The sequence below is a fragment of the Diceros bicornis genome, chromosome 8 (assembly GCF_020826845.1).
Source record: "Diceros bicornis minor isolate mBicDic1 chromosome 8, mDicBic1.mat.cur, whole genome shotgun sequence".
NCBI lineage: Eukaryota > Metazoa > Chordata > Mammalia > Perissodactyla > Rhinocerotidae > Diceros > Diceros bicornis.
Genome location: NC_080747.1, coordinates 57,341,433 through 57,366,518, shown reverse-complemented (window position 1 = coordinate 57,366,518; position 25,086 = coordinate 57,341,433). Strand labels below are relative to the sequence as shown.

The following is a 25,086-nucleotide window of genomic DNA, read 5'->3' as shown; positions in this document are numbered from 1 at the left end:
CCATGCTGAGGCCGCATCCCACATACAGCAACTAGAAGGCTGTGTAACTATAACATACAACTATCTACTGGGGCTTTGGGGGAAAAGAATAAAAAATAAATAAATAAAATAAAATAAGTCAGTTTCTTTCATCCATTTGTTCACTCTTGCATTCCTTTATCCAACTAGCATGTTCTGACCACATACTACGTTCTAGGTAGCACTGTTCTAAGCCCCGGAATAAAGCACTGAACAAGAGAGACAAGATCCCTACTTTCACGGTGGAGAGAGGAGGTAGAAGGAAAAATAAAACCAACAAAAAACTATTGGGTAGTGGTAAGTGCTATGATGAAAGTAACAGAATGAAGTGACAAATAATGTGATGTGACAAGGCACTATACTAGATTAGGCAGTTAGAGGCCTCCCCAAGGCCAGAAAGGCAAGAAGGAGGAGGCAGCCATGTGAAGATCTGGGGACGAGGGAAGAGCATTCCAGGCTTACAGGATAAACTAGTACAAAGATAGGGGGCCGGCCCCGTGCCTGAGCGGTTAAGTGCGCGCACTCCGCTACTGGCGGCCCGGGTTCGGATCCCAGGTGCACACCGACACACCGCTTCTCCAGCCATGCTGAGGCCGCATCCCACATACAGCAACTAGCAAGATGTGCAACTATGACGTACAACTATCTACTGGGGCTTTGGGGAGAAAAAGGGGAAAAAAAAGGAGGAGGACTGGCAATAGATGTTAGCTCAGGGCCGGTATTCCTCACACACACACGAAAAAAAACTAGTACAAAGACAACTTTTTTTAGGAATGAGGTAAAAAGGTAACTATGACTACTAGGGCATCATGAATAATGGGAACAGTGGTATAAGAAGAAATCGGAAAGCCTGGTAGAACCACACTAGCTAAGATTGTAGAGGGTAAAGTATTGAATTTAGACTATCATTTTAAGTCTAAATGGGAAGCTACTGGAGATTTTTTTAAAAACCAGAAGTAGTAAGATGATTTGATTTAATGTTTTAAAAAAAGATCATTCCAATTGCCATGCAGAGAATGGACTGGGAGAGCAAAACTTGAAACAGAGAAGCCAGTTAGGAAACCTCTAACCACAAAGAAGAGAGAACAGTGGCTTGGACTAGTGGGGATGGAAAGATGAAGACAGATTCCAATATTTGCAGGGAGAACCAACAGGACTCACTACTGGATTTTATGATTTGTAGAGAATGGTGAAGAAGAGAGAATCAAGGGTGACTCCTACGTTTTTAGTCTCAAGTAGGTAGAAAATGGGCCATTTATTGAGATAGGTTTGGGGACATGAGTTTCGGACATATTAACTTGAGACACCTATCAGACATCTAAATGGATGTTAGGTAGGCAGTTGTATATATAAGTCTCAGGCTCAGAGGTAAGATCAGACTGGAGGTAACTAATAATCTTGGTATCCTCACTGGTTAGCACAGTGCCAAAAGATACACTAGTGTATTATTAAAATGAGAAGTCCTATAGTCCTAGAGTAAAGAAAATTATTTATGGTTAAGCCCAGGGTTTCTCAAACTTCTTTAGTCATGGAAATTTTCTTTCACATTTTAACATCTTGCTCTTTAACACATATTACAGAACATGGCACTAGTACATTAAACTGCTAACTGGGTTGCCTCTCAATTGTTCATAACACTTCAATTTTATCAAGTGTAACTCAGTGACTTCAAGACACAAGAACAGGCAGAGGGTCAGTCAATCCACTATTTGTTTACTACCCCATAAAATTTTATAATCTAATCCTTAGAAAATAATAAAGCACTTCACATACAAAGGCCAATTAGTTTCTCCATCTGTGAAGTTATCTGAAGCATTATCTCAGCTATAGATGAAGACATTAAAGTTTAATCATGCATCTCCGATCACCCTCTGAGCTTTTGAGTCATATATAGGCTGCAGTTTCCTTTACCCAGCACTAAATTCATTATTCCAGTCAGTAAATAGGTACTGAAACCACAGGAGATTGTGGGAAGTGCCCACAGTCAAATGTCTGGGTGATTACCACGTAACAACAGTAACTCCATTTTCAGAATCCTATAAAATGTGCTGGACTGTTAAAAGCAGGAAACCAAAACTTGCATTTACAGAGCTCAGAATGAGAGCATCAACCTAGCAACTGAGTTGGCAGCAATTCCAAATATACCGTATTTCAACCAAGAAACATCTAGGGAGCTTAAATATCACTTCTTTTATAAAAATTTTCCTAACCTTCCATGAAACACTGTCCATTCTCTCTTGCGTCTCATTGTAGCTTAAAGCACCTGTAACACCTTATGTGTATATTTGTTATTTGTTCTCTTTTAGACAGTTCTTTAAAATGAGAGGCTGTGTCCTCTTCATTTTTGTAACTCCACTGCCTAATATGATGTCTGGCATATAGTAGAGGAAAGAGCAAAGGATTTGGAGTAAAGACCCAGTTTCAGATCCTGTCTTTGTAACTTACTAGCTGTGAAATCTTCACACAACTTTATACAACAATCTTTATACAATTATACAACTTCTCTAAGATAACAACTGAAAAATTAGAGATGATAGCACCAATTTTGCAGGGCCATTATGACAAATAAATGTGTGAATATATTTAAAGTACCTTAGTTTTGAGGTAGTTGTCACATAGCATATGCACAATATAGAAACTGACAGGTTAAAAATGCTCAATGAATGAATGACTATACATATATGCACATTTACGTGTGTGTGTATATATATATATATATATATATATATATATAAATAGAACACCAATCCTCACTTTATCCCTGTCTTATTTGGGCTCCTATAACAAAATACCACTGACTGGGTGGCTAATAAACAACAGAAATTTATTTCTCACAGTTTTGGGGGCTGGAAGTCCAACATCAGGATGCCAGCATTGTCAGGTACTGATGAGGCCCCTCTTCTTGGTTGCTGACTGCCCACTTCTCACTGCATCTCTTACGGTGGAGGGCGCTAGGGAGCTCTGTGGGGATTTTTCTTATAAGGGCACTAACCCCAATCGTGAGGGAGCACCCTCATGACCTAATCACCTACCAAAGGCCTCACCTCCTAATACCATCACATAGGGCATTAGGATTTCAACATGAATTTGGGGGGACACACTCAGACCATAGCAATCCTTCTGCCACACATCTACTAATCCATAAAGGGTCAGCTTAAAACATTACCTCCTCATGCTTATTTGTTTATTTTTTTCTCTCTCTCACTAGACTGTGAGTTACTGTAGAATATGGATCATGTCTTAGTCATCCTTGAATATCCAGTACCTAACACACACCTGGGACATAACAGATACCTAACAAATGTTTACTATCTTAAATAATGATACTCAAAGGGGAGAAAAATCTTGTTCTTATTGCAAGGAGCAGTTGTTCCCAATATTATAGAAAAGGATTGATCCATCATCTTTCTTCAGTACAACAAATCTAAAAGACTAACTGCAGAAAGAGAAGTAACAGATGGATTGAGGATATTTCCTAACCCTAACACCAAAATTTCATTTTCAATCTTAGGCCCTTTACAGTCCTGTCCTACTTAAACCTTGGCTAAAAAATGGGCCAATCAAAGCAAGACATATCAGCAACTCTAAGCAAGCCTTCTCCTCCCACCGGGGAAGGCAAGAGGTAGCCTTTATGTTTTTAATAACTAAATAGGTTGTTGCAGTTTCCTCCATAGTTTAAAGTAATTTAACCATACTTCAAAAACTAATATGCACTTCCTTGTAGTAATAACATTACTTTTTTTTTTTTCAAAGTAAAAGAGCAGAATTTCCCCTGGCATTTAATCCAAAACCACAGCCCATTATAAGGGGTATAATAAAAGGTCAAGTCTGCAGCCTTGGCAGTATGGAACAATCTGTACATCAGATACAGATCTCTAATTAACATTAAACAAAGATTCGCCTGCAATTCCCATAGTCCATGATTTGCCTGCAAATATAAAGCAGTAAGACAACAGGCATTCACTGCATCACTGATATAGCAGTCTTGTGGTCTAAATGCTTTGAAATTAAATTCTTTTAATAAAGCCAGATTGACTAGAAAAAAACACAAAGTTAAAATCAGACGGAACCTACTCCTCATCTCATACACTTTTAAATTTTTTCACTAGATGTCTAGTCACTCCTAGAGAACTAATTCAGGGGTCTTTTCCTCAGGAAGCTTCCCTGATATCCTAAGCTGGGTTAAGGACACCTTTTCTGTGTTCACACAGGACATTATCATGCATCTCTATTTTACAATGTACCATGAGGTTCTCAAAGGCAAGGACTGTCTCTAAGTCATCACTGCATCTCCAGAACCTAGAGGAAGGACTAGGTCAGAACAGATCTTCAATAAATGTTTGTTGAGCTAAACAGATAAAGGACTCCACGTCAAAAAAGGTAAAGTAAAGCAAATATTTTGACATTTACTAAATTTATATTCTCAACTTATACAAATAGGCCCAGACATAATAGATACAAGTAGCATAGTACATACTACACATGCATAGTAGTATACATATTATGTTTTAAACACTTCCTAGTACAAGTGAACAAATGGAGTCCAAGCACAAAATTACAGCACAAGACTGCAGAACTGGATTTAGCATGACACTAAGAGTTTAAACTTCAGAGATCCTCAATAGCAGAGTCCCTTCCAAGGCTGTGGAAAGGATTCCTAACAATGTGTTCCCATGGTCACGTTTTCACAAAAACAGCAAAAGTAAGCTAACTGCAACTGGTTAAGACTGCTGTCTCTGACTCCCCCTCCCTCACACTTCCTCCTTGGTTAATGTGGTATTCTGGGCAGCTGGCGAAAGGGAAGTTGAATTGAGGATATATTTAGTTTAGGTTTCACAGGATATATGTAGTTCACAATCACTTCCGTGTATGATTAGATTATTGCTAGTCTAGGTACAGAAATAACTTCCAGAAGTATTCTACCACCCAAGCACTGCCTTATCTGGTATCATTTACACTAACGTGCAGGACCAGAGTCATCTAGATAGGAGCTCCATAGGCTACTGGCACAGATATAAGAACACTGTACTTCATATGTGGAAGAAACCTAGTAGAGATTTCCCCAAATTTGACAACAATCTTAAAATATTACATGCTATTAACAATAAAATGAGTTGTAAATCTGAAACTTTTCTAAGCTATCAATAACAGTAAACACATTTTGATCAGCCATGCCAGAGAAAAAAGAAAATAATCTTTCTATTCTCTCTAGAGAAAACAGTAACTCTATTTTCAAGTTTTTGACATAAGAAGTGGTCAAAAGTATGCAGCCAAAAAAAGTAAGTAAAAAAGTATTAAGGGATATCAGGCAGTTAACTAATAAAAATGTTATTTTTCTACATTTTGTGATGTTCGTTGACTTTGCTTTATTAAATTTGTAATTTGTTGTGCTTTTTTCTCATTCTAAATATTTAGTCATGTGTCACGTAACATTTTAGTCAACAACAGATCACATATGTGACGGTGGTCCCATACGATTAGTACCATATAACCTAGGTGTGTAGTAGGCTACACCAGCTAGGTTTGTGTAAGTACACTCCATGATGTTCATATGACGAAATCACCTCACAAACATTTCTCAGAACATGTTCCTGTTAAGTGACACATGACTGTACTTTGCTACCTAATTTTGTATTTATAATTTTTTATTCATTTTCTCAAGGAGAGCCTCCCAAATCTGGATTAGTCTCTACTCACTTGAAGACTCACTCAAGTTACTGACAGACGGAAAATTAGAAGTTATAGCCTGATATAACTGATTCTCTCAATAATCCACATATAAACCTACTGAGGTACCTTCTCAGAGAAACTGTTCTTAACCATCCCCTAAAGAATTAACCATGCCTTCCTCCAGGCACCGCTGTACTCTGTACAGTCCTCTATTACTGTATTTACCAAACTATGACAAGCGTATGTTAACCCATCCGTCTCCCTTATTACCATGTGCAATTTAGGAGCCGGTCCTATATGTCTTATTCATGTGGGTATTTTTTCAGAAGCTACTTTGTAATGCAATAAATGATTGATAATTGTTGATCTTTTTAAAAGCTGATATTCCTTGAACTACTATCTTTAGGAAAGTTTATTAAAGCTCTTTCACTCACTATCTTTTATCCGACGTTAATTCATCACTGTGGGTAAGTGAGGAACAGGATTAACTGTAAGAACTGACATGAGCTAATTTCTTTAAGGACCTAGGAGTTGAGGTACTGAGTGTCATCCCATTGCTTTGCTCACCTAAAGGATCATCATAGTTAAAAGAGCTGTGTTGTCCAATGGGGAAAAATTAGCAGCAAGTAGAAGGCAATAGTAGACTTACTTGTTCCTCCTCCATAAAAACTGAGCTACTCATTTAGCTAATGGAATCTCTAGAACCATGTGAAGTGAAGTGGAAGTGTGTCCTTATATCAAAGACCCATAAAGAATGGCCTTTGGTTTTACTTTAAAAAGTTAAAGGACCTTCTGGGATGATGAAAATGTTCTGGGTCTTGAAAGAGATATGGGTTACACAAGAATATATATGTCTAAACTAATCGAACTATATACTTAAGATCTGAGCATTTCACTTTTTGTAAATCATACTTCAATAAAAATAAACTTAAAGCAATGAACTTGAGCCTACTAAGACACATCTCTGAGCTACATAATATGGAAATACCTTCCATGATGTTCTTAAACATTTATACAATAATTTTTTCTTTACTCACCTTTTGGCCTCCAGTTCTTAATCTATTTTGAGCCTCTGATTATCTGAAAGACATTATGAACCTTCTCTCTAGAGACATAAGAGACATAATATCTTGCATACAGGAATTCAGGGAGGTGCTAAAACCTATTCATAAACCCAGATAAAGAACTCCTGCCCTAGTCTGTCTCCTTTCTCTTAGGTGATCACAAGAACATTTATTTTCTCCTGAAATATTCTATAAGCTCCACATTTATTTTCTAATGCTACAGATGTATTCTTTTGGATAAAACTACATAGACACTCAAGATGAATAACTACAGGTCTTTTAGTCAATGAAAAAAACCTACAGTTTATATGCTATTGTTTATTCTTTTTCTATTAAACAGTGACTCTAGCAGAAAGCTTTGATCATATTTATAGAATAATTTACATTCAAGTTCAAAACTATGGCATTAAAAAAAGTCAATGCATTAAATTTATATTCTTAAGAAAATAAAGAAGCCCATGTTGATGCCTATAAAACCTGACAAAGTGTCCTGAGAAATGGAAAAAAGCTTTTCTTTTTATTTACTGAAATTGGAAGAAGATTTTGAAAACAATGAATACAAAAGTTATGTCATTTTCTCCTATAAATCTAATTTCAATGCAGCTGATTGGTTTTTGGTGTTTGTTTTTTTAAACAAAACAGAGATCATGCCTGATTTGGAGAAAACTTTTAACCAATAAATAATTAAGCTCAAAGAAATTAGAGATTTAAATGAGATTTGCTAAAGCGTACTTCAGAAGCATAACCTGAATAATCTGGAATATCAGTGAAGACTAATAATAAATAATAAATAAATAAAAGTTCTTTGCAGCTCAAATTTGGATTAATCTTCTTTCTTGTAAAAATGATAGTAATTGAACTCATTTACTTGGAAAAAGAACTTCTGGACTCACTACCTACTAATACATCACAGTAACAAAGACAACTCAAAAAACATAAAGTAGTTTAACACTATGACATAATTTCCTTGCGCTTAGAGACACCACACCACTGTAAATGCTTAACAGAACATGGCAATAAAAGGGTTAGTACTTATAAGACTATTTTGAAGAGAGATAGTTGAAGATGGTGGGCTGAAAATACACATTAGCTTCTACACTCAAACTGATGATCAAGTGAAATTTTTAAAAATCATAATCCCATAACAACAAAGAAAATGAAAGAGGAAACAACAAAATTTTGGAAATTAGAAAGCAGATGAATAAGTAACTGAACTAACATACCTAAGGAAATCTAATCCTAAACTTAAAAGCAACCCAATTTACACCATAGATCCCACAAAAGGTTCAGGAATTAGTAGAAGTAGGATACTCTGGAAATGGGAGTGAAGATGGAACAAGACTTTCACGGTCTGTTTAAGAAGGAGTTACACACCCAGACCCCCTCTGCAATCTAGACAGTGGGCTTCTGTACTACCCTCATCCTTAGAAAAGACTAGAAGCTGAAGGTTTATTCTATGAAGAGGGCAAAACAGAGAGGCTGTCTGACTTGGGGGATACAGGCACAGTTGCAGGTAGATGTACCATACTTAACACTGGGAGATTTGATGAGTTTGAAAAATTAATGTTGAGACTCCTAGCCTTTTCCCCCAGCAGGATCCCAAAAACCCTGCAGCCAGGATAATAATCTCCAAGCAAAGACCAGATGAGATTTTTTTGGCAAATCTGACCATACCATATATAAAGATCTAGAAAGATATTTATACCAGGAGTTCTTCAAAGAAACAGCCTAGCCATGTCACCCTTCAGCAAAGCCCACAGTTGACATGCCCTCCACACACATGCACACAGAGATTCCAAATGGCTTTTTAGTAGCCCTAGTCGTAAATAAAAGCAGAAAGCAAAAGCATTCCCAGGCACTTGAGAGAAGCCTCTAACATGAAAGAAGACACCAAAATACATAGAAAAAACCAACTTGGAGGATAAACAATGCAGAAGAATAAAAATGCCCTCCACACCATCAAAAAACACTATTAATATCCTCAGTGACAGGAAAAAAATATTGCTTCATGAAATAAGAACAGGACACTACAAAAAAAGAGAAACTAAACAGGAGTCCTGAAATTTTTAAAAAATGGTAGCAGAAATGACAAGTATAATAAAAACAATAGAAAATAAAAATGAAGTAATCTTTCAGAACACAAAGCAAAAAGAACAAAGAGATGGAAAAAAAGAAAAAGAAAATCAAGAACCAGTCCAGGAGGTCCAATATTCAAGTAATAGGAATTTCAGAAAGATAGAACAGAAAAACAAGGAAATATTTTATCAAGAAAATACTCTGTCAAGGAAATAAATCAGGAAATTTTCCCAGAATTGAAAATGTCTTTTTAGACTGAGAGATCACTGACTTAGTGAATGAAAACAGACCCACACCAAAAGATGCCATTATGAAATTTCAGAACAATATGTACAAAGAGAAGACAATAGTCCAGAGGGAAAAAGTTTCATACAAAGAATTAGGAATCAGAGAGACATGTGGACTTCTCAACAGTAACTGGAGCTTAGTCTCCACATAAATTAAAATTAAAATTCTGTGGGAAAATTATTTACAACCTAAAACTCTAGACTCAGACATACTTACAATCAAGTCTGAAGGCAGAATATATTTCTACATACGTAAGGTCTCAATATTTACATTCCACTTACTGTCTGTAGTGAGCTTTTAGAGAATCTGCCCCATCAAAATAAGGGAGTAAACCAAGAAAGGACTGGAGATCCAAGAAATAGGAAATCCAACCCAAGAGCCATGCAAGGGGAATCCTCAGAATGAGAGTGAAGGGCGATTCCAAAAATAACAGCTACGCAGCAAGACTAGATAAAATCTACCAATACAGATTGCAGCAGGTCAGAAAGCTCCAACAGACACTTATTCAAGAATAAAGTGAAAGAATCTGAATGTATTTAAAGGCTAACTGGGGGAGTGTTTGGGGATAAGAGAAGAATGAGTACATAGAAAATAAAACATTTCCAGAGACATCATAAAGCTGTTCAGGAAAGGAAAAATAAAATTAGAGTATATACTTGGCTCAACTGTCAACAGTGTTTATAATATTAACCATATCGAGAAGCTACCAGGATGGAAAGTATGTATATATGTGGTCTGGAGCGGCGGTGATAGCCTCTTCTTCCATAATAAGAATTCAATAGTTAATGCCTAGAAGTGAAAAAATCAGTAAGTAACAATATAAACAAGTTAAAGATAAGAAACTTAAAAATCAAAAGCATCAGGATAAAGAGTTCAAGTGGCTGTACCTAGAAGCAGGAAAAGAGGGGTTGTTTCTATGGCAAGCCTTATAGAACTATTTGACTCTAAATTAAATCATGTACATGTGTAACATCACCAAAAATAAACACTAAATTTAAAAAAGTTTGAAAGCTTATCAAAACACAGCATAAAGTGGATTTATAGAAATGTTAACAAACTCTGCTCTGTCTTTAAAATCTAAGCATACTGTGCAATATATTTATGACCCAGCATACTCACAGTACACCAGAGATATGTTAGCCAAAATCACCTATCTATATGGAGACTTCCCATCCTAGTGGTTTATTAGCAGGTGGCTGCCATTGCTATCATCCTTAGCTCTATTATCAAAATTGTTTCAAAAACATTCATTCACCTTAGAAACTTTGCCAGATTAAATTTGATATACCAATGGCCCCTGAGGAAACCAAAGCCATCAATTAAATACATATCAAGTTGAAATTTGTAAAAGCAGCATTGCAGCACCGAGTAGTGGGAAAACACTGACTGCTGCCTGGAGTCCCATGGCCCTGGAATCACACCATGTCTCCAGTACTTAGTGAGAGACCTTGACTTAGTTACTTAGCCTCTCTGGAGCCTTATTTGCCTCATCTATAAAATAAAGAAAGCATTATGCTGCAGAGTTGTTTCAACGATTAGACCCAGAAAGTAAAACACTAATGCAACACCTGGCACAAAGATCAATAAGAGCCATCTACTGTTATTATTTAAGTCGGGCATTATCTACTTCATCTGGAATAGTAGAAACCTTGATTTCTACAATTGGGTATCCTGGGCTGGAATCCCTGATTTGCTTTGCACTAGTTATGTAACTTTAGGTAAGCTACTTAATCATTCTGATCGCAAAAAAGAGAAATCGTATCACCTACTATGAAGGATGGTTCTGAAAATTAAGTGATATGTATAAAAATATAGAGCACCAGCTGGTACACAGCCAGTGCTCAATAATTGATACTGGTTAAATATATCTGTACCATCTCTTTATCCTCTGTACCAAAGGACCGTCCACAGACATAAACCGAGTTATACCCACGTATTGTACATTTTTGATAAGCAACTGTAAAAAGAGTGGAAAATCATGTAATGTCAAAAATATAACTGAAATAATAAGACACTTGGAATTCTTGGTATAACTAAGATTAGTCTCATTAAAATTTGTTTATACAATTGAAAAGTGTGGCCTTGGAAAATCACAAGATGCCAGAGTCTCAACTGATTCATCTAAAAATACGACGTTGGGCTAGAATCTTTTCCAACCCTAAAAAAAAAATCACTAAATGTAAATATTTATCCAGAGATTTGATCTCATTCTTACCAATTTCACAGTCACCATAAATTTTCTCAAACACTATTAGGAAGAAAGACTGCACGTTGTCAAATATAAAACTGTTCTTTTACAAACAAGAAAAAGAGGCACAAAAGTACAATGATTTTGCCCAACTTAACGTAAGTTCTGTACCACCACCACCTAAATTCTAAGTCCCACCTCTTTGAGCACGACTTAAGGGGCCCACATAGCATCTAACATACTCTTCTAGAAAACAACTGCAGATCACAAGAATAACGGAATTCCTCTACAGAGGAATTAAGACAAAATATTTCTTTTATTCAAGATTGTTTCATTCCCCCTTTCTGTTCTGGAAGCAAGAGTTTCCATCTTTCAGATCACAAATGGTTTTAGCTTATGGTACCTAAGCATAAGGGCAATCATGATTCCTCTAAATGAAGGCTAACAAGAATGGCTCTGGTTATCAGTGTGAAGCCAGGAAAGCCCCTGTGAAAATAATACACAGATGCAGTCCAACCTGGGAACACAAGGCAGAGAAAGGGCTGTATAAAACTCCAAGAAAAGGGGCCGGCCCGGTGGCGCAAGCGGTTAAGTGCGCGCGCTCCGCTGCGGCGGCCCGGGCTTCGCTGGTTCGGATCCCCAGCGCGCACCGACGCACTGCTTGGTAAGCCATGCTGTGGCGGCGTCCCATATAAAGTGGAGGAAGATAGGCACAGATGTTAGCCCAGGGCCGTCTTCCTCAGCAAAAAAAGAGGAGGATTGGCGGATGTTAGCTCAGGGCTGATCTCCTCACAAAAAAAAAAAAAAAACAAAAAAAAAAACTCCAAGAAAAGTACAACTAGTAAAAAAAAAAATCCCCTTTAATTCTAATATGGTCACCTGCAAATGTGACATTTCACATTATCTGGGATTCAGCAATGCTCCCTAGTACCCGGAATGGGCTTCAATTATGGCCATATAAAACTTAAGAAAGGGTAACTCAGGGGCCGGCCCCGTGGCGTATAGGTTAAGGGTGCAAGCTCCGCTGCTGGTGGCCCGGGTTCACATCCCCGGTGCACACCAATGCACCGCTTGTCAAGCCACGCCGTGGCGATGTCCCATATAAAGCGGAGGAAGATAGGCACAGGTGTTAGCCCAGGGCCAGTCTTCCTCAGCAAAAAGAGTAGGATTGGCATGGATGTTAGCCCAGGGCTGATCTTCCTCACAAAAAAAAAAAGGGGGGGGGGTAACTCAAATGAGTAAAACCCACCAAAGAGAAAAGAAAATGCATAAAACTAAATGCAAAAATCCTCCTCTCTTCTCCCCAGCTTCTTTTTTAACTGAGGAACAGAACTGCCACAAAAAAAAAAATTCATTAAGGCTAGCATGGTTTCTGACGTATATAATTATGCAAAGTATTTACTGATAAAGTGATAAAGAGTGTTCTGAGTTGTCCTAACATGTAACTTACTCGTGCTCATGATAGTTCGACCTGTAAATGCTCAAAAACAATAAGCATATCATAAAGGTATTTTTTCCAGATTCACTAGCAATCAGACTCTACTGTCTGCCATACAGATTCACCAGCAATCACACACTACTATCTGATTCAGTGATTTCAGATTCACTAGCAAACGGACACTACTGTCTACTATTTACATACTTTGGGGAAAAAACATTCCACCTTGAAATAATCCAGAGAGAAAAATCCTGGCAGAGCTTTCTAACAGACTCCAGGAGAAAAGCAGTACATAAATGTGTTAAGAATAACAGGTGAAAAAAACAGCTTTAAATCTACCTCCAGAATCTGTGGGTCATTTTTACAGCTCCAAGTATACCATCTGCCTCCCAAACATGTTTATTCTTTGCATTAAATTATCAGATTATTGTCTGCATTAAAATATCAGAAAGATAACTAACAAACAAGAAATCTGATTGGAGTTAAATATCTCATTTTGTAAAATTCCCCTTTACAGACTATAATCCCTGATCCTGGAAAAAAGTAATATTTTCCTAGTAAGTTATTAATATTTTAAAACTTAATTCTGTGACTGTAAAACACATTTATGGGCCAAGAATTTTTTAATTATATTCTACCATTACTTTTCACATGACTGTTAATTTTAAAATTTCATTATTGACAAAGAGCTCCATTCTAAATTTTCTTTTTCTTTCGCTGAGGAATATTGCCCTGAGCTAACATCTGTTGCCAATCTTCTTTTTTTCGTATTGTGAGCCGCTGCCACAGCATGGCCACTGACACATGAGTAGTGTAGGTCCGCGCCTAGGAACCGAACCCAGGCCACAGAAGCAGAGCACGGTGAACTGAACCACTAGGCCACCGGGCTGGCCCTTTAAATTTTAACATAGAAGATATTATTTTGCCCCTTTTAAAATAAAAGAGGAAAAAGGTTGATGGCAATGAAAGTGTCCTAATTATGCCATTAGAAATAAAGGGGACAGAAATATTTTGGAAGAATCTTTACTATTAACTTGTTTACTTGGTATTAATATAAAACGCCCAACAAGTCAAGAAGCTTTCATGATTATTATTCTTAGTGATGCAATGGTGGCAGGGATGCAGGGATGGGCATTTTCATTCACTGCTGTTGGAACACAATTTACAGTGGCAGGTAGGAAATGTGTGCCTGGCATATGCCAATCCCTGAAAGATAGGTAAGACAACAAGGTCTCTACAAATCTGTGCGATAAAGCTGCAATAAATAGGTGTTCGAAACTTTCTGTGCACGTTAGCCACCTATTTATATTTCCCCAGAAGTCTTTAGAAGGGGAAAATTAGAGCAGAATGAAGGAATCATTCATACCTCCACCTACAACTGTGAAAATACTTGAAAGTGTCATTGATTTGTTAAAAAAAAAATTTTGTTACTAGGCACTATGCTAGGTGGTAGAGATTTAAAATTAGTTTTTGAAACTGCTGCATCTTCAAAAAGGTCACACACTCTGATGAGGAAGAAAGGCCTGAAAACTGAAAGGTACAATTATCTTTTTGATAATGGCTATAATAAGGACCATAAAGGTCACTGAAATGGTATCTAATAAATTAGGAAGGGAGCACAGGTCAGGGAAAGAGTAGGCTCCTGAACTAAAGAAATGGGGTTGGAGAAGAGAAGGGCAGTCCAGCCCGAATAACAGGAACAGCATTTACAAAGACAAGCAGACACGGGACATATGCATGTTGAAAGAAATGCAAATAAAATGGCTGAGCTCTGTGGGGGCGGGCACGGCAGGAAGGTGCAGATGAGGACGGAGTGGTAAGCAAACACCATATCATGGAGGCTCTCTATGCCTTGGGATTTTGCCAACCACGTCCAGCCCATTCCAATCTCTACCTGAAAAGCCCAAGGGAACTGCAGGAAGAAAGTGGGCCAAAGGATTCCAGCCACTTCCCTTCCCTATTAAAAAACAAGATGCTAGAGTGCAGCAATAGTGGCAGCATGCCAAATTCAAGCAGGGGAGGTCCCCAAATCCACCCAGTAGAAACAGCCCCTGCCTAAATACAGACGCACACGCCTGCAAAATGCCTGCCATTCTGAATGCATGAACATCCTAGACACATCTTAAAACTTTTATGAATACCGAATGCAACTATTTCACACCTACACCCAAAGAAGTTTGTATACTCAATGCAACCTCAATAATCTTTAACCTTCATTAGCCAGTGGAGTTAAAATTAATGAGTTAAAAATAACTTTTGAGGAACATATCTGTGTAACACACTGGTCTCCAATGTTAGGATTCTTGAGGGCAGAGACCACATTTTATTTATTTTTGAACTCTCACCTTTCTCCTCCCCCTACCAGCACCCAACATTTTGCTTTATACACAGGAGACGTCCAATAAATATTTATAGTATTATGGAATAATACCATGCATTTGTAAGACAGCTAAACAAAAGTTGGAATGTGGAAAGAGTTTATATACTGAGCTTGGCAATTTTATGAGCAAGGATAGTCACAGTGTTTGTACAGGACTCTCTAGTTTATGAAACCTTCCATATACAATCTCTCATTCCATTCTCACATTTAGCCAATGAAACAGGCATTCCTTTCCCCCCAGTACACAGAGAAAACAGAGGCTAAGAAATTAAGTGATATGCCCGAGGTCACACAGCTAGTGACAGACCAAAGACTCTGAAACCCGGGTCTCCTCACTCATAGGCCACTGTTCTTTTCATGACAACCTTCACTCAATCAAAAATATGTACATAGGAGCTGGCCCTGTGGCATAGAGGTTAAGTTCGGCACGCTCCGCTTCAGCGGCCTGTGTTCGCGGGTTCAGGTCCCAGGCACAAACCTACACCACTTGTCAGCCATGCTGTGGCAGCAACTCACATAAAGTGGAGGAAGACTGGCAAAGATGTTAGCTTAGAGCTAATATTCCTCAAGCAAAAAAAGAAAAAAAAAAAAAAAGGAGGAGGAAGACTGGCAACAGACGTTAGGTCAGGGCTAATCCTCCTCAGCAAAAATTAATTAATTAATTAAAAATATACATATATATACACACAGAGAAAAAGGACATATTTTCCAAGCAATGTACTAACATGCTGGGAAATAAAATAGTGAAGAAACCCTATGAAACTTACAGTCCAGAAGGGGAAAAAAGATCTTAAATAATTAAGTATAAACAATTACAAGGGTACAAAGACAACCAGGGAACCTAATCTCCTTGGGGGCTGTTAAAAAAATATTCACTGGCCCTCATCAAAGATGGTAAGGCAGACTTTATTCAAGAACAATGAGATAGGCATAAGGACCACTGCAATGGGATTTTACAGTGGGGGGAGACAGGCTGGGTTCAACTCCAAATACAGCATGGGCAAGCGGGAATTCATAGCCAAAGAGCAGGGTGCGGGGGTGAGCGGATGGAAAATGACTCAGAGGAAACACCAGGGGTAAGGGAGGTTCTGGATAAAATGACCTAACAGGATTCTTGCTGAAGACAGGCGAGGGTGATCAGGTATCACCTGGGGGCTGGTGAAGGATGAGTAAACTGATCAGATATCAAGGCCAGGAGGCTTCTGGTCAAACTGACTTAGCAGGGTTCTTGCTAAAACTGGACTTTACAAGGAAGTGCACAGATGGGCCTAGGAGAAGGTTCAAGAGCCTGACTAAAGTTTGGTCAAGCAAGGAATCTTTGTCAGGGCCTCACAGAGTCTCTCAAGGATACAGGCAGTGTTATATGAATCCCAAAGATTTTTCTTCTTTATCTTATTTTGAATTATTTAACTAATGTACAGGCATCCATCCACTTACTATTGTATAAAGCTGCTCAAACTTGAAGGTGCTTTTCACCTAGGGATCTTATTAAAATGCATTCTAATTCAAGGATTGGAGCCTGAAATCTTACATTTCTAACATGCTCCTAGGTGACACTCCTAGCCAAAGCTCCACACTTTAAAAGTCTAAAGCAGACTTCTCAAAGAGTTATAGTTATATACAGACATTGTATATAACAGTCCTGGGGCTGGCCTTCTGTCGCCAGAGGGCCAAGAGCAGCCTTTCTTCCCAATGGTGCTATACAAAATGACAGTGGTACTTTTTTTCTAAATGTTGAATACAAAAAAAAAAAAAAGGTAAAGGTATCTCCAGAACCTATAGTTATCACTAGACAATAGAGTCCCAACATCTTACAAATATGTTCCCACTTGAGCAAAAGCCAACATCACTACAGCTCAATTGAGGCACATTTTGGTTCCCAAATGTCTAGCCACTTGGAATTGTACTTTTTGATATAGTTTGGCTCTAACTTGAAAAATGTTTTTTTTATTTTGGTTCTTGATAACTTGCTATTTCCCAAATTAAAAACTGACAAGGTTGACAAAGGACTGATTAAAGGATTAAACGGTCTGACTGATAGGACCCCTTTGGGAGTCCTTAACAATAGGTTGGAGACACAAGCATCAGTCCTCAAAACAATGCTGTGCTCGGATTGAGAGACTTCAGTTTTGACAAATCAGTTTGTTGTTCACTGACTCAAAAGTACAATTTCTAAGAGGTGAAAAATAAGAGAGCCAAATGAATATTTGGCAGGGTGTGAGGAAGGGTTAGGGAGAACGGAACCAGGTATATGTGAGTAAAAACTATAACCACAGGGAGTTTTTAAACAAAGAGCTATTTCAGTAGTTAAATCTAATGCTATGGGGCACTAGCACACAAATGGATTCTCTAAAGAGCAGGAAGGTCATGCTGCTGCTCATCTATCTGGAACGCATCTGGGCACCATCTGGGCACCAAGATACCAGAAAAGTTGCCATAAAAGACTTATACCCCTACCGCTTCCGCTTAATTATTCTATGTTTACACTGAATACTAAGAATGTATTTAAGGTATATCTATTTCTACAAAGAAACACACAAAAATATTCCTTCTAATACCCAATACTACAACTACCCAACTCATCAAATTTCATCAAATTTTAATTTGAGAACAACAAAAGGACTCAGGCAGAAAGATAAAACAATAGGAACAAGGAAACAAAGTTCAACCTTTCCATTACAAAAAATAAAAACAATAAGGCTACTTGGCTGTGAGGTACTTAGACTATTTACCCAATGTTTGTTTATCTTCAAACTCCTGCTTTTAAGTTCTAACCTCAGAAAATCAAAGTAGCACTGATACATACGATAATAAACCTACAGAAATTGGCTATGATTTAATTAATCAGAAATGACGAGTATGTTTATAAATAATAACAGCTACTAGCAATCATCACACTACTGAGATCTTGATAATGAACAAGATATCACTGCTACACAGAACTACAATTTATTGAGCTAACCTTTTCACATTCAGTACCTCTAATCCTCCCAACACTCCGAGATCCTAAATACAGGATTCATAGGAAAAAAATTAGATTACTGGCACACTCATACCATACACAGTGGAGTCTCAGACTGCTTTCATCCTTAATATGGCTGAAGTAGGGGCCCACACATGCTCAGAGTAAAGGTGACTGGATGACAGCAAGAGCTGGAGCCACGAAGAAGGTGGCCAAGTAGGGTTAGGAGAATGGCTATATGCAGGGGTCTGAGCAAATAAGTATACTGAGGATAATGGGAGCCAGGTTTCCCACTGGCAAAGAAGAAAGTGAAAAATATGTAAAGGGAAAAGGCTAGAATGAACCCTGTGCTTGGAATTGCAAGTACTGGTATGAACTCATTCAATACATGTGGATAGACATAGAAAAAAATATATGGATGTAAATATGTGTGGGTATGTATTTTCTAGCACTGTCCAATGAGAGGGCCGGGAGCAGCAACACATCTGTAGTAATGAGCACGCATATCACCTAGATTCTGGTGTCCAAATACTATTCTCCACTGAACAGAACCAAGGCCATTAAAGAAATGGCCAGTTCCAGGGCTGGGGCAGAAAAAGTGTAAGATAAACCTGGAACATCTGGTTGTGCCAGAAGTTAAGGAAGTGCTCAGAGAAAGACAGGAACAAGTCAAGGGACACAGAAGCCAGCCTGAATAGGGCTCCCACTAGTAAAAATTGAGATAGTTTGAGCACCAAAATAAATAATGGTAGTTATAGATATAAACCCATTAATTAAAATAGGAATCCATGTGCCCAAACTAATATAAAAATAAATGGGAAGAATAAGTTCTTCCTTACAGTAAAAACGTCAAATAATAAATGTAAAAGCAATGAAAGAATTAGAATACAGGCAACAAGCAAAGTAATAATTTAGACAAGAAACATCAATGGACACTAAAACTAGTGGGTGAAAATGGAATGAGGAATGAGACAGTTACATGGTCTCAAAATCCTCCCCCAACAAAATATTAATTACAAAGAGGAAAAAAAAAGATACAATAACTTTACACTGGAGAATCTTTGTAGGCACTTTACAATCAAAGGATCATGGCCAATAATGGGCAAACATACATGCATCACTTCTGTGATATTTCTGCCTCAAATGCATAACCAGATCTTACCACAAGGAAACATCAGACAAACTCAAACTGAGGGATATCCTACAAAATGACTGGCCTGTAATCCTCAGAAATGTAACGGTCCTGAAAGTCAAGGAAAAACTGAGGCAACATTTCAGTTTGAAGAAGGCTGCGGACACAAAACTGGGTGTAGTACATGACTTGTGACTGGATCTTTTTGCTGAGGATGACATTATTGGAGTCACTGACGAAACTAAATGGGGTCTCTGGATAAGGAATACGTAGTTTTTTGTGCTATTCTTTGCAATTTTTCTAAAAATTTTGAAAATGTTTCAAAATAAAATTTAAAAATCACTTCTGCAAATGAATAGGTTTCATAGCTACACTTATAATTTAATTAAACATGCTGTAAAAGATGACCTTAAGTTAGCTGATACAAAACAAAAACGGAAGTTGTACACCTGACACTGATATAATGTTATATGTCAATTATATCTCAATTACAAAAATGGAAGTGTGGAAAGAAAGGGAGAGAAAAAAAAATTCTCTATAGGACTTAATATTCCTAACAGGTACAGTTTTTCATATTTTCCAAGAAGTAACACATAGCTACTTTGCCTCAATAGCTCCTAATCAAATTGACAATTGAAGAGAAGTACATACATCAGAAACTCCAAAGGTACAAAAACTCTGCAACTACCTCGAGGAAAAAAAAGGCCAATAATGGTAAAAGTAATCACACTAATTATTTTGCACTCAATAATGTAAAACAAAAGCAATCCTATATCAGATGGGAAAACAAACTAAGGCCAGCCAAGTATCTGCAATTCTCAAAACTACAGTTCTGAAAAGATGACCGTACTTACTTCCACTCCCTTCCCGGCAAAAAAGCATAACGTTAAGTCAGGCTGTCAGATAACAAAACTGTTAAGATAATACTCGGTCAAAAGCCATTCACAATGATGTTGCAGAAGTATATTTATTGACATAAAAAATTCACAAGTAAGGGGCCAGCCCCCAGTGGCGTAGCAGTTAAGTTCTCGCATTCCACTTCCGCGGCCTGGGGTTCGCCAGTTCAGATCCTGGGTGCGGACCTACTCACCACTCATCAAGCCGTGCTGAGGCAGCATCCCATATAGAAGAGCTACAACTCTACAACTGTGATATACAGCTATGTACTGGGGCTTTCGGGAGAAAAAAGAAAAAGAAGAAGATTGGCAACAGGTGTTAGCACAGGGCCACTCTTCCTCAAAAAAAAAAAAAAATTCACAAGTGAAAAACCTGATCTATGTACAGTAGGGATCCACTTGAATATTTTTAAATATATACAAACAAAAATGGGACAGAAAAGATTAGGAAGTTATATCACAAAATATAAATAATAGTTATCTCTGAAGGTGTGATTATGAGTGATTTCTATTTTTTTCCTTATCAGTATTTTGTGATTTCTCCAACATGTGCATTATTTTTACACTAAAAATGGAAGTCAAAAATGATATTAAAGTATTATTTAGAGGTTTCTATTTTCTCTTCCACCATTATATTCTTGGTGACCCTTAGAAAACAGTCCTAGCAGTATGAGATATTACTACCTGGTAACATAAGACTTCTCTTAAAGACAAGGCCTATCTGAACACTACCTTTTAAAATAATTTTATCAATTACAGATAAGGCAGTATGAAGCAGGATCTCTGGATCTAGACTGCAAGGGTTCAAATCCTAGCTACACCATTGACTGGCTACATAATTTCAAGCAAATTGCTTAACCTCTCTTTGCCCGTTTCTTCATCTGTAAAATGGGGTTCCTGCTAGTTATTGAACTGAGTTAATTATTTAAAGCACTTAGCACCCAGCACATGGTGAACACTTAGCAAGCTATTTTATTGCTATTATTATTATTAACTTCTTTTACAGGTAAGGATGCTGAAGCACGAAAATCAGTTAAATCATTTGCCTGAAAACAAACGTGCTGGGATTGGGGGGGAGGGGGGAGGAGGAGAGAGAGAAAAGAGAGGTAGGAGAGGGAGAAAGTCAGAGACACATATAGACACAGCTAAAGCCCTGGCTCTCCTTTCCTAAATTGCTATTCTTTTGAGAAAACAAACGGAAGGTATCTAGCATAATGCTCCATAAATATTTCCTTCCTTTCCCAACCTCTTTGTTTTTTCCTCTGCAGAAATAGATCTGATTTATATTCATTCACATCCCTAAACCACCTTTCCTACAGACTTCCATTTTAAAGTTAACTGTATTTGTTTTAACTCTGTTCCAACCAATTAGCCTTACATTAGGAAATTACACCTTAGACTTTTCCAAGTCAAATGTTTCTGAAGAATTCCATCAGTCAGAAGAGACTTGCAATTTAAAAATGCTAGAAACATAGAGAACACAATACACTTTTTGAGTGATTAAGAACTCACTCTGATCCTAAATATCTCTGAATTTTATACGTATAAAATGCCAAGACAGGAAAAGTCCTAAAGCAAGAGACCTGTGTTCCAATTCTACGCAGGCCACCAATTAGGCCAGTAATCTGAAGTTGGTGATTTTGCCACTTGAGCAAAAAGAGGTGAGTAAGCTACGTTACTGATAGATCCATCTAGCTCCAAAATTCTATAACCTCTTGGACAAATGTGAAAATGGACAACTCACAGTCAATTTCATGCCTCCAAGATGTTTCCTTTGACCCTTTTAGAGAACTCTTGTTATATCTTCCATTAAATATCCATCACTTCTTTCATGAAACCTTCCTCCAGCCCAAACAGAACAAACTGCTCCATATTCTTTGGACTCCTATGATTGTTTTGCATCTGTTACAGATGACTATTCATAAACTGTCTATCATCTCTGGCATCCCACATCTTGCTCAATGCCTAGCACACAGCAGGTGCTGAGGATGTATTTAAAGATTTGAGTCTACAAAGTTAAATTAGGTTCCTGTGAAGTTTCCATATGCACCATCTGGGAGTTCAGCTTAATCTGAAGATACAGAGGCCAATCTGCAGCACAACCAAAGCTTTGCTCCAGTCAGATCCACATACACAGTGCAAATTTATTCTGAGCATTTGTACAAAAGCTACACAAAGGTACCACTGCTGCAGATTATCTGGGCACCCTCTGGGGATTACCTAATCTACCCCACCTTCTTATCCTAAAACCTCTTAGCCTGCTCTACTTGGTTCCATGGCACTTACGACCTCCTACTGTACTATATAATTTATTGGTGTTCAGCATTCATGGTCAGTTACCAGAACACAAGCTCCGCTAATGCAGGAATTTTTGTCTGTTTTGTTCATAAATGATACCCAATGCCTACATCAGTGCCTGGCACAATGAATAGTTTTTTTTAATCAATAATGCTTTCCTTCTATCTTAAAGCCCTTGAGAGTTATGAGTCATCACCTTCACATCCCTATCTCACATTGCCCTCATTTCCTCGACTCCGTCCACTTATAGTAGCCTTACAAGTAAAATTCCAAGAACTAGAGGAAAATAATTGGAATCAACTCCTAAGCTGCAACTCTTATTTTCTCTGCTCCACCTGTTGGTACAGAAGTAATAGTCAAGAAACTAAACCAAATAACAAATAGATGAAATAATCAAAACTTTGTTCTTTTACTTCTGATAATAATTATTTCTATCTATAAGGTCTTCACTTTAGATTTTAAACTACTGGTGGACAAAAACTAAAACCAAGAACGCTGGATTAACTTTTTTGGATTGTCAAGCACATGGGCTAAATATTTTGAGAATATATTAACTGCTATGTGACCTAACTGAAAACTAGTGCCCCAAATAGTACACACCCCCTAATGTGCTACACACATTAGTTATGCAAAGATTGTTCTTACGTAGCTAACATGCTAACATGAATTTATCCACTGCATTTCTAAAACTATTAAATACTGAGCCATGTAAAAACAGGATAGTATTGTATTTGTATTCAGAAAATACCACCAAACCCCTCTCCACTCCCTAGTTTCAGCCAAATATGTTTCTTCCCTGCTTCAACCAATTTAACTGTTTCAAGGCACACAAGCCCATCGGCATCAGTCATGAACATCATCTACACTGCTATTTCAAAGACAGCTTTTAAATTCTTAAAGAAATCAAACATCAGCAATGTATAATATACTCAAGATGAGAAGCTTCAAGCTGACATGGCTGGATATGTTGATTCAAACTAAAATAGGAAACAAAAACATTTATGAAGTCACCCAGTCCTCTCATCTAGCACTACCTATCTGACAAACTCAGAATCAATTTCTAGGATGAGCCTAAGAAAGAGGTTTCACAAGCTCAAATGTGTCAGGCAGATTGACATACGCCAGGACCCCCTGTACATATTAGAAATATTAGCAAGTCTGCCTGCCAGTTAGCTTTCTGGGATCACTGTGTTGCTTAAACATCCTAAAAAGGATTAATAGTCTATATATGAACATGTGAAAATAAGGGTTAATTAAATTCTCAGGATTCGGGTGCCAATGTGATAACCAAAAATTATGGGAGGTGGAAAAAAAGAATCAGAAGAGAATATCATCTCTGAACACTATTTTCTCCACGACAGTAAAGGAGTGTATTGGGTGAATTTTAATCTCCGAGTTTTTATTGGCTTTCTAACCACAGAGTAAACATAGGTGAATCACAACGAAGCCCTCAAAAGAGGAATTCCCCAGGGTGTAAGGTCCTGTTTTCGGAGAACCTGAGGCTTGTCTGCTGTCTCCATAGCCCCACCTAGCCATCCCATCTTTCTGCCCTTCCCCCTAAAACTCGTCTGCAATAAACGATAAGTGAAGTAATGACCAGCACTAAATGTGACGTTAAGCTGACATTTACAAATGATTTGCAAAACAACTCCCAGTGGACCTAATCAGCCCAGGGCACACTACCCAGACTCTGGTGGTTGTCTAAAAAGATAAAGCCCGTACTCTCTTCAGGGGAGCAAGCTGGGAGGAAGGGCGCCTCGGAGAAGCAGGGAGCTGCTCCACACCCCAAGACCCAGGCTGTCATCAGGGGATCCTGACTCGCAAGCAGCCTCGTTAAGTGTGTTACAACCACAGGACTTGTCATCCCAACCTCCCACTCCTAAAACCTAAAAGGGAAGTTAAAAGGGTCCTGGGGTGACGGGGGAAAGTACGACGCTCTATCTTCTGTGCTTGGGACCTAGAAAAAAGCAAAGGGCAAGCGAGACCGAGACCGGCGACCGGGCACGCGTCGGATACGGGTCATGCGGGAGAATGGGAGGTATCTATGTGCAGCGTGCAAACCAACCAACCCAAGAGGAGAGCGAAGGGAAAGGTTGGGGTGATGGAGCACTGCGGACTCAGGCGCCGGGGTGTGTCCGGACTTGGGGACCGGGAGAAGGAGCCTCCTTGGGAGCTGGAGGACTGCACTCGCGCTCGAAGCGGGCCAGGGCGGCGGTCGGGCAGCGCGAGCGCTCGGGGCCGGCTCCCGGAGATCGGCTCGGTGGGAACGAGCGGCCGGGGCAGCGCGGGGCAAGGCGGGCGGGGGCCGCGGCCCAGGTCGCCCGAACAAAGCCGGCGGCGCGGGGCCTGGCTACTCACAACAAGAAGCTCATGTCGGCCGCGGCGTGGGCTGCGGGCTCGGCGGTCGCGAGGCCTCGGGGCGGCGGCGGCGGCGGCGGCGGCGGCGGCGGCCGGGGAAGCAGAGGAAAGGAGAGAGGAAGAGGAGAGGAGGAGGAGGAGGGGAGCGCCGGCCGTTCGGCGGCCGCAACTTGTTCGGCTTCGCTAGTTCCTATGGCAGGCAGAGGGGGCGGAAGTGGGAAGCGCACGGCTCGAATCAGTCAATGGGAGGGGAAGGAAAGGGAGGCGGGGAAAGGGCTGCTCGCTTGCTCCCGGGAGAGCAGCCGCCGCCGCCGCGCA

At 38.9% G+C, this 25,086-nt stretch overlaps 1 protein-coding gene across 2 annotated transcripts in view; it reads right to left on the bottom strand.

Annotated features, from left to right (window-relative positions):
- The window catches only part of MOB1B (MOB kinase activator 1B), a 51,034-nt gene extending 25,963 nt beyond the window's left edge, over window positions 1-25,071 (bottom strand). For both annotated transcript variants that reach the window (XM_058547236.1, XM_058547237.1), the window contains exon 1: window positions 24,769-25,071. Coding sequence is in view for 1 of the 2 variants with exons in the window: in XM_058547237.1 (XP_058403220.1) it covers window positions 24,769-24,782 (14 nt within the window). In the remaining variant the exon portion in view is untranslated. The remainder of the gene's footprint in view (window positions 1-24,768) is intronic.
- Window positions 25,072-25,086: the final 15 nt, after the last annotated feature.